Source organism: Zonotrichia albicollis, chromosome 6, assembly GCF_047830755.1.
Source record: "Zonotrichia albicollis isolate bZonAlb1 chromosome 6, bZonAlb1.hap1, whole genome shotgun sequence".
Classification (NCBI taxonomy): Eukaryota; Metazoa; Chordata; class Aves; order Passeriformes; family Passerellidae; genus Zonotrichia; species Zonotrichia albicollis.
In genome coordinates this window covers 47,090,980-47,100,007 of record NC_133824.1, presented here as the reverse complement: position 1 = coordinate 47,100,007, position 9,028 = coordinate 47,090,980, and the positions used below count along the sequence as shown (strand labels likewise).

Genomic DNA, 9,028 nt, shown 5'->3' with positions numbered 1-9,028 from the left:
ACTGGACCCACCTTGGGGGGGGTTATGGGGAGGGGGAAGCTCGTTCCTCCCTCTGGGACTGCAGAGGCTCTGCTGGAGCAGTGGATCTTTGCCAATGCCTCAACACCTCAACGTGGTTTTCAATTTCAGGTGGTGACAGCCACGTACCGAGAGGGGCTTTGCCTGGGGGAGCCCCCACCTCCCCCCGCTCAGATCTGTGATATGGAGGGACAAGAACACCCCAAGAAAGATGTCCCTGCCCAGCCTGGGGCATCCCAAGCCCTGTTTGGGGACTGGGGGTGCTCCCAGTGGTGCCACCGCTCACCTCCCGTCCATCATCACCGCGTCACGGCGCAAAGGCAGGCTGGGCAAGGGGGCCGTGCTCCAGCCCCCAAGGACCACCTCGGCTCCAGCCCCCGCCTCTCCATCCCTGAGCTGGGGCATAAAACCCCCGGCAGGCTGCAGGGACACTGCAGAGCCAGCACTGCGCTGGGAGGGGGCTTTGAAGGGTCCCATTGCCACCATGCCGGGGAACAGAGCCACGGACACTGCCTGCCCTGCCACCACACCCATGGCAGGTAAAACCCACCCACAACAACAGCCCCTGGACCCAGTGGGGGGGTCCCAAGGCGGTTTGGGGTGTGGGGGGACGGGGATAAAATCTCACTGTGGTAGGGGACAGGAGACCCTGATCCTGCCACCATCTCCATGGAGGGAGGGTGTGATGGGGTGGCCTTGCACGGGGTCTGCGCCCCCAGACCAACATCCTTTCAACCCTCTGCAGCGTTCCTGGGGGGCCCGGGTGAGGGGTCTCCATGCACCCCCGGCCTCGGGTGGGCTGGTGAGGGGCCGGGGGCTGGCGGCAAGAACCGGCACGTGTGCCACGCCGCGGCACGGCTTGAGATGGGCAGCCTCTGGGAGGAGTTCAACCGCCTGGGCACCGAGATGATCGTTACCAAGGCAGGCAGGTGGGAACCAGTGTGGCCTGGGGAGCTGCAAAGAGGTGGGGGGGCACCCCCTTCCCACCCCCTCCCTGTGCAGGAGGATGTTCCCAACCTTTCAGGTGAAGCTTTCGGGGCTGGATCCGTTGGCAGACTACGTCCTGCTCATGGATTTCATCCCGCTGGATGACAAGAGATACAGGTGGGGACAGGGCGGTGGGGGCAGGGGATGAGATCTGGGGGTGCTGAGCCCCTCCCTGCCCTGCAGATACGCCTTCCACAGCTCATCCTGGCTGGCGGCAGGCCGGGCCGAGCCAGCAGCTCCTGGCCGCGTCCACTTCCACCCCGACTCCCCAGCCAAGGGCGCCCAGTGGATGCGGCAGATCGTGTCCTTCGACAAGCTCAAGCTGACCAACAACCTCCTGGACGACAATGGCCACGTGAGGACTCTGCTGCAGGCTGGCTGGGGGGGACACACAATGCATCCCTGCTTGGGAGGCTCCAGCCACCTCCTCTTTCCCACCCCTAGATCATCCTCAACTCCATGCACCGCTACCAGCCCCGCTTCCACGTCGTCTTTGTGGACCCGCGGCGCGACAGCGAGCGCTTCGCCCACCAGAACTTCAAGTCCTTCAGCTTCCCAGAGACCCAGTTCATGGCAGTGACAGCCTACCAGAACCACAGGGTGAGCACCAGCCAGACGGAAACTGGGGCCCCTCCCAGGGATTCCCTGACCCTGCTCCCCTCCGCAGATCACGCAGCTGAAGATTGCCAGCAACCCCTTTGCCAAGGGATTTCGGGACGGCGACCCCGAGCCATGGTAAGGCAGCCTGGACGTTGTCCCCCCACCACGGTGAGGATGTCACCTCCCTGAGCCCCCACCCCACGTCTCTTGCAGGTGTGGGGTGCCGGCAGGGTCCCTGCTGGGGGCAATGCCCCGCGCCCAGGCCACCCTGCTGCCCGAGAAGCAGGAGAAAGGTAGGGGGGCTGCAGGGGGGGCTGAGCCCCTGCTGCTGCCTCTCCCCCCTGCAGCGGCTCCACGCAGCCACGGGGCTCTAGCTGCTGCCCCACAACCGCCAGCAGCACCCCCCAGTTTCCCCGAGCTCCCTGCCCCCACCTTCCAGCCCCTCACCTGCCCCCCTGGTGTCTGTGTGGGAGCCAAACCCCGCACCCTGCCCTACCCCCTGCCCGCCTTCCCCCAGCTCAGCACCTACGGCCCCACCGCAGCCCCCACCTTTGGCTACAGCCAGCAGTGACGGGGGCACCCCCAAGCACCCCCTGCACCTCCTACCCAAGCAATGGCAACGCAGAGCTGGGGGGAGGCACAGGGATGGCTTTATTCACCACCAAGGAGGCTCCAGGGGTCCAGTGGGGGGGAATTTAGGGCACAGCCGATGTTCCAAGCCCCTGAAATCCCCTTGGCACGGCTATTCCCAGGTGTCCGGGGCAAAGGCGAAGGGGCACAGCTTGTACCCGGCACCCACGTAGAATTTATTCTGGAACTCCACCCTGGCAAGAAGAGGAGGTTGAGGAGTGCTCTGGGGGGCCTGTCACGTCCCTCCAGACCCACCCAGGAACCCATCAGCTTAGGGGGCTCACCAGTGCAGGCGCAGGGCGTGGAGGAAGGCAGAGAGTCCCTCCATCACCAGCAGGATGGCCACGGTCAGCACGGCAAAGGCGGCGAAGACGGGCACCAGCACCACGCCGCCCACGTAGCTCAGCCCCACGAAGCCATTCCGCATCACCATGGTCCACAGGACCTCGGAGAGCTCTGGGAAAGGGAGGGACAAGACCAGGAGGGGGGAGTGAGGGTCTGCCTGGCTCTGAGTGGGACAGGGGTACCAGGGGGACTCACGGGCGTGTGCCAGGCTGAGCGCCCAGAGCCGCAGGTAGGACGCGGTGTTGGAGACGCAGCCCAGGCAGTACTCGATGGTGTGGATAGCCTGATGCATGAAGATTTCAGCAAAGTCCACGTGCTGCAGGGAGGGAGGGGACATGGGACATCAGCTGGGACAATAGACACCCTCATCCCACCACCAAAGCCCGCCTGGATGCTCCTCACCTTAGCGTCAGGGCTGTGCCCTCCTCTTTCCACATCCTCTGTGATGGCATTGACAGAGTTCCCAGCCTCCTGCCCCTCCAGCAGCGGCTCCTGTTCCCCCGTGGCCAGCGGCTGCACCAGGACAGCACCCACAGTGAGACCTCCTTGTGACCCCCATGGAGCCCCCCACGGCTCCTGGCCTTACCGTCCTCGGGGCACCCTGCCGGCACCACTGGTACAGCGGCGTCCCCAGGAGCAGGACGGGCACCGACGCCAGCGCCAGCACCACCAGCACCATCTGCACTGGCACCTGGGGCACAAGGACAGCATTTTGGGGTCTACCCCCACTCCTGACTCCCACTCTCCCAGTCAGGGTAGGGAGTAGGTGTCTGCCAGGGCAGTGGGTGGTACCTGCCCTGGGTAGAGCGGGAGGTTCTCGGCATTGGAGGTGAAGAGGAACATGTCGATGAAGTGGATGAGGATGCTGGGGGCCACCATGGACTCAGCAGCACTGAACTTGATCCACTTGTAGAAGATGAGGAAGACCAGGTAGCCAAAAAGAGCCAGGAGGAAAATCATCTCTGGGAGGAACTCCAAGACCAGCCGGTGCCGCTGTTGGAAGTGCCTGGGTGGGAAGACATTGGCCGTTCTCAGCCTGTCCCTTCCCACCCACGCACATCCTTGGTACTCACTGAGGTGCAGGGGTACAGGACCCCAGCTGCCACCCCATCCTACCCAGGTGAGTCCAATCCCAGCCCCCTTAGCATGACCAGAGCCCGTGGGTGCAGCCCAGGGACTCACACGTGGTTGAAGACCCCCAGCACGACGCCAAAGCCCATGTGCACGATGCCCAGCACCACTGACATCTTCATCTTGAAGGAGTTGAGGAAGTTGAGGTGGTTGGCGGCCAAGCTCCAGATCTGTCACAAACAAGGTGGGTGAGACTCTGCACCCACAGAGGGTCCCACCTTGTTGTCATCCCCATGGGACACTCACTGGGTCGATCCCAAACGGATATGGCCCTTGGAAGACACCGGTGACATTGGGGTCCAGGGTGAGCGAGGGGTGGGTGGCGAGGTACGCAGCGCTGGGGGCAGAGAGAGGGGTGTCAGTGCCAGCAGGAAGAGGGGGACCCGGGCAGGGGGCACGGGGTGGGACCCCACCTCCAGGAGGAGTGGTTGGCCATGGTGGCCACACTCCAGGCAGAGGGGAAGATGGCAGTGGCTTTGCTGAAGCACTCGTTGTAGATGAACCCGGTGTAGATGGAGAAGGCACCCATGAGCAAGATGAGGTAGCGCCCCTCAAAGAACATCAGCCAGATCTGGGGGGGGGGGCAAACACAGCTCCCATGTCCCACACCACCTCCCCTGCCCCACACCACTCCCTTCCCACAGCACCACCCTGACCCATACCAACCCTGTTCCGAGCCACCAGCCCCATCCTGTATCATCCAGTCCCATCCCATAACCCCAACCATGTCCCACACCTCCAACCCTGCTCCACTCCCCCACGCTATCCCATGTCTGTAACTGCATGCCACCCCTCCCTGGTGCCCCCACCTCGTTGGTGCCCTGCCGCAGGCGGGGGCTGTCCTCGTACAGCACCATCCAGAGCGCAAAGAGGAACATGAGCAGCCCGTGCCCCACGTCCCCAAACATGATGGCGAAGATGAAGGGGAAGGTGATGATGGCGTAGGGTGCTGTGGGACACAGGGACTGCATTACACAAGGTGTCCCCTCTCAGCCTGGGGCTCAGGGGGTGCCAGGGGGCCTTACCGGGGTTCACCTCCTGGTAACTGGCCACCCCGTAGGCGTCCACGATGCTCTGGAAGCCGGAGGTGAACTTGTTGGTGCGGATGAGGGTGGGGGGGCTCTCCGAGGTGGGGACGCGCTGCACGAAGCACTCCACGCTGGAGCCGCTCTGGTACTGCGGGAACAGCACCCAGAACCTGATCCTGGCACCCCTGGCACTCCCCTGCCCCGCATGTGGAGCCTGCCCCTAGCACCCAGCCCACAACACCCCCGTTCCTGGCACCAGCACCCAGAGCTTGGTCTTGGCACCCACCCCACAATCCCCCCCAGCCTGGCACATGCTCCATCATGATGAGGGGACACGGGGACACCAAGCAACCTCTGGCATGAAGACATGGGGACACTGAGCAACCCCACAAAAAGGACATGGAGACACAGAACAAGCCCTGGCATGAGGACATGGGGACACCAACAAACCCCTGACATGAAAACGTGGGACACCAAGAAACCCAGGCACAAGGACATGGGAACACAGAGCAACCCCTGACACAACGACAACTGAGCAACCTCAGAACAAGCACATGGATAGACTGAACAATCCCTGGTGCAAGGACACAGGGACACAGAGCCACTCACAGATCCCTGGCGCAGGGCTTCCTGCACTTGGGTGAGGTCCCGCACAGGGCACCAGACCTCGGCGATGAGGCACTTCTTGGTGACATCAAAGCTGCACTGGTTGAGGACGAGGTAGATGGCCTTCATCTTCTGCACCTGCACGCGCCAAGTGGGCAGCACCTGCGCCACCTTGTCCAGCACCTCCGCCAGGTACTTCTCCGTCTCCTCCAGCGTCTGCGGGCACCTGTGTCAGGGATGGCAATCCAAGCGTGGCCCCCACATCCCCTCATGGCACCCAGCTCACCACGCTGAGCTCCTGGATCTGCCCATGCAGCCTGGTAATGGCCTCCGTCCTGCTGGCCTCACTCTCCGGGTACGTATACACCTGGCAGTGGAAGCTGGGACAGAGGGACATTGCCGTGTCAGGGGTGTCAGGGCTGCCCAGCCCGGGCCCACAGCAGGGTCCAGAGTGGGTGTTACTAAATAAACCTCCCTGTGGAGGATACACGGCCACTCACCAGTCCGAGATCTTGCGGATCTTCTGCCCAATCTGCTCGCCCCAGTAGGAGATGAGGAAGATGACCCAGGTGATGCTCTCACCCTGGGGACAGCACAGTCCGTGTCACCCTGGTGTCCCAGCCACCACAGCCGTGCCAGCCCACCCCCGGGTGCTGCCTCACCGTGACCGGGTCCTCCATCGGCTCGGGCATCTCCACAAAGGAGGCCACCAGGTACCCACGGCAGGCGCGCCACAGCAGCCGCTCGAAGGCCGTCACTCGCCACGGGTGGATGACGCCGGCCACGAAGCTGCAGAGACACAGCAGCAGTGCTGGGATAGGCAAACCGCCCCGTGGCTGCACCGCTGCCCCAAAGGTCATCTACAAGCCGTATCCCGCAGTTTCCCAGCTGCCCCACGGCCATACCACTGCCCCAGAGCCCCTCTCCACCCCCGCCCCACAGCGTTCCCCCTCTCACCTGATCTTGCGCTCGAGGTGCTGGTGCACGGAGGGGTCCAGGATGGGCTCACGCTCCGAGAGCGCCGGTGGCCGCGGCGGGGTGCCCAGGGGGGCCTGCGGCAATGCGGAGCAGAGGGATGAGCCCGGGGGAAACTGAGGCACAAGGCAGCACCCCCAGGCGGGCGGGGACCCCCGGACCCACCGGCTGGCTGGTGAAGCGCTGTCCCTCGCGCAGGACGTGCAGGCACTGCCGCAGGTCCCGCAGGCGGCCGCGCAGGGACGCGTGGTTCCGGCTGACCTCCCGCAGCTCCTGCGCCAGCTGCTCCGACTGCTCCTGCACCCGCAGCGCTTCCCGCGCCGCCGGCGCCCGCGGGCTCTCGGGACACGGCCCCGGCACCCGCCCCGCGGCGCGCAGCTCCTGCTGCAGGAAGGCTGGAGAACGGAGAGACACGGTCACACTGAGGGGCCGAGCCGGGCGGTCCCCTGAGAAGCCCCCCAAAGTCAGCCCGCGGCACTCACTGAAGGTTTTCTCCATCTCCTCGCAGCGCCGCACCTCGCCCACGAAGCGCCGCTGGAAGGGGCTCACTTTGGGGTTCAGCTGCGGGGGTCAAGGCATGGCCCCACACTGCACTGGGGGGTTCAGCACCCGGGGGAACAAGCAGCCCAGGCACCAAACACAGCCTGACCAACTTCCCTGTTCCCACGGCACCCTAGAACAAGCACCCCAAACCAGAGCAGACCAAACCCCCTGACACAGAGCACCCCAAACCCAGAGCACCCAGGCCCACCCAGCCGAACCCCCTCACCTCAGACACCCCAAGAGGCCCCCAGCCCCTACTCACGTCTCTGAACTCCAGCAGCCCGCGCTCCCCCAGCTCGCTGATGCAGCTGTAGGCAGAAGCCGACTGCAGGAAGAGCTGGGCCAAGCAAACCTCCTCGCTGCGGAACAGGGACCCCATGGCACCCCCGAGACGCCCGGTCCGGCCCGGGCTGCGGAGGTGTCAGCGCACACACCTGGGGACGGGACAGAACGGAACAGGAGGGAACGGGGTGGGATGAGGATGGGACACTGAGAGCTTCCTCAGGCGTGAGGGCGGGAAAGGGGGACAAGAGGGCAGAGGTCGCCTCGCTGTCTCGGCGGCTGCGGACACGGAACCGGGCTGCGACCGTGGGAAGCCGGCCCGCTCAGGCACACGCGGCTGTGCCCGGCACCCGGCTGGCAAAGTACTTTCGAAACCCCCCCTTCCCCTGCCCCATTCAGCTGCCTCTGAGTCAGGGCCGGCGCATTCCCCGCCCCGGGACCGCCCCGGGCCGGACCCTCTTCGGAGCCACCCGGCCGTGCCCCCCCCCGCGCCGGGCTCGGCCGGGATCCAGCACTTCCTCTTCCCCAGGAAGAGCCCGGCCCCGGGGAGGGACCGGCCGGCCCGGCCCCGCCGCCCCCCAGCAAACCCGTTCCCCGGGACACAGCGCACCGCGTGGGGAGCGGCCCCTCGGAGACAGGACCCCCGCAACAACCCCCGAGGAGGACGGAAATGGGAAACATTTCCCGGAGCCGGAAAACCGTCCGCGACAATCAGCAGGACGCCCGCACCGGTGTGAGACCGGACTGTCAGTGAGTAATTACTCCAAACAACCCCCATTTGTGCCGGAGCCGGGGTGCTTTGCTGGGGCCAGATTGGCATCCCTGGAGAGAAGAGGTTTGGGGTGCTACTGCCCAGTCTGCATAACACAAAGGGGGTGAACTATCACTGCCTGCATCCTGCAAGGCGCAATCGGCCTTCTCGTCACGCTCTGGCTCTCCCTTGCACAACTGGCTCAGTTCTAATGCTTCCCCTCCGGAGGAAGGAAGGCTGAACTGCGCCGCCGTGAGAGGCAGCTGAAAGGAGATCACTGAGCATCAAAGAGCCCCGAAGCGTTCCCAGACTCATTTCTGAGACCTTTCACCAGAGGACTGAAACCTGGGCATTCCCCCAGAGCCTGACTGCATTTTAACCCATCAGACTTTGTGTTTTGTGGGCTTCCTCCCCCACCGCTGACAGATCTAGACCATCACTTCGACCAAGGGACAACTATTGCAACAACCAAGTCACAAGATTTGTCAGGGGTGATTTGTTTTTTTTCCCCTTATCTTTCAGTTCTTTTTTCCTCTTTTCTCTTAAGACATTTCTTTAAAGTAACATTTTTTATGCTTTCATGTAGCTGTATTACTGTAGATAATAATGACCAAAACACCCACAAACCTGCTTTCCATTGCCACCTAAATAAACCCTACACATATATACTTATAAACACCAATCATTAAGAGTCCTTTCACCCTAATCTGCCCATGTTACTCTCACCTTCGAGGGACAAGTCCTAACAACTCGTAGCACTGGGATCTCCCTGCTGGGATCATCGGGACCCCCACACTGGTACCACTGTGGGACCACAGATTTGCCAGGCACCCCACGCTGGTACCCACACACCAGCATCACTGGGACACCCATCCAGTACCACCAGAGGCTCCCCCACTGGGGCCATCAGGACCCTCTACTGGGATTACCCAGATCACAGGCACTAATGGGACCCTCACACCAGTACCACTGTGAACCCCTCTTGCCAGGATCACCAGGCCATCCCACCCTGGCTGCCCTCAGAAGCTGGAAATGACCCTCCCAGATTCCTAAATCCCCCCAGCACTGTGCCTCCATCCTTACCTCCCCCCCTTCCACCTCCCACACCTTTCTCTGCAAACCATTCCCTACC

General features: G+C 63.4%; 2 protein-coding genes across 5 annotated transcripts; one reads left to right on the top strand and one right to left on the bottom strand.

Annotated features, from left to right (window-relative positions):
- Positions 1 to 502: 502 nt before the first annotated feature.
- TBX10 (T-box transcription factor 10) lies at positions 503 to 2,176 on the top strand. The gene is made up of 7 exons (XM_074542188.1): positions 503 to 557; positions 764 to 947; positions 1,021 to 1,122; positions 1,189 to 1,360; positions 1,450 to 1,605; positions 1,673 to 1,740; positions 1,819 to 2,176. The coding sequence occupies exons 1-7, from the start codon at positions 503 to 505 to the stop codon at positions 2,174 to 2,176; spliced, it is 1,095 nt and encodes a 364-aa protein (XP_074398289.1).
- Positions 2,177 to 2,233: 57 nt separating this feature from the next.
- On the bottom strand, positions 2,234 to 8,953 carry TCIRG1 (T cell immune regulator 1, ATPase H+ transporting V0 subunit a3). Of its 4 annotated transcripts, none has more exons than XM_074543460.1 (19): positions 7,126 to 8,950; positions 6,803 to 6,881; positions 6,486 to 6,715; positions 6,303 to 6,397; positions 6,008 to 6,134; positions 5,846 to 5,928; positions 5,632 to 5,725; positions 5,349 to 5,561; positions 4,737 to 4,887; positions 4,521 to 4,660; positions 4,125 to 4,282; positions 3,958 to 4,048; positions 3,763 to 3,881; positions 3,373 to 3,586; positions 3,167 to 3,271; positions 2,983 to 3,093; positions 2,776 to 2,896; positions 2,520 to 2,691; positions 2,234 to 2,429 (listed from the first exon to the last, which is right to left on the bottom strand). In XM_074543460.1, the coding sequence occupies exons 1-19, from the start codon at positions 7,240 to 7,242 to the stop codon at positions 2,348 to 2,350; spliced, it is 2,502 nt and encodes an 833-aa protein (XP_074399561.1). In that variant the 5' UTR covers positions 7,243 to 8,950; the 3' UTR covers positions 2,234 to 2,347. The 4 variants fall into 4 exon arrangements, with proteins under 4 accessions (XP_074399561.1, XP_074399562.1, XP_074399563.1 ...); XM_074543461.1 differs by having other exon boundaries at positions 6,803 to 6,854; XM_074543462.1 differs by having other exon boundaries at positions 6,803 to 6,868; positions 7,126 to 7,246.
- Positions 8,954 to 9,028: the final 75 nt, after the last annotated feature.

Excerpts from the sequence above, each read along its gene's own strand:
- TBX10 (XM_074542188.1), top strand. The coding sequence starts at position 503 with ATGCCGGGGAACAGAGCCACGGACACTGCCTGCCCTGCCACCACACCC. Across the intron at positions 558-763 it reads TGCCACCACACCCATGGCAG|CGTTCCTGGGGGGCCCGGGT; the intron begins GTAAAACCCACC and ends AACCCTCTGCAG. Across the intron at positions 1,361-1,449 it reads TCCTGGACGACAATGGCCAC|ATCATCCTCAACTCCATGCA; the intron begins GTGAGGACTCTG and ends TCCCACCCCTAG.
- TCIRG1 (XM_074543460.1), bottom strand. The coding sequence starts at position 7,242 with ATGGGGTCCCTGTTCCGCAGCGAGGAGGTTTGCTTGGCCCAGCTCTTC. Across the intron at positions 6,882-7,125 it reads GGCTGCTGGAGTTCAGAGAC|CTGAACCCCAAAGTGAGCCC; the intron begins GTGAGTAGGGGC and ends TGACCCCCGCAG. Across the intron at positions 2,430-2,519 it reads CACGCCCTGCGCCTGCACTG|GGTGGAGTTCCAGAATAAAT; the intron begins GTGAGCCCCCTA and ends TCTTCTTGCCAG.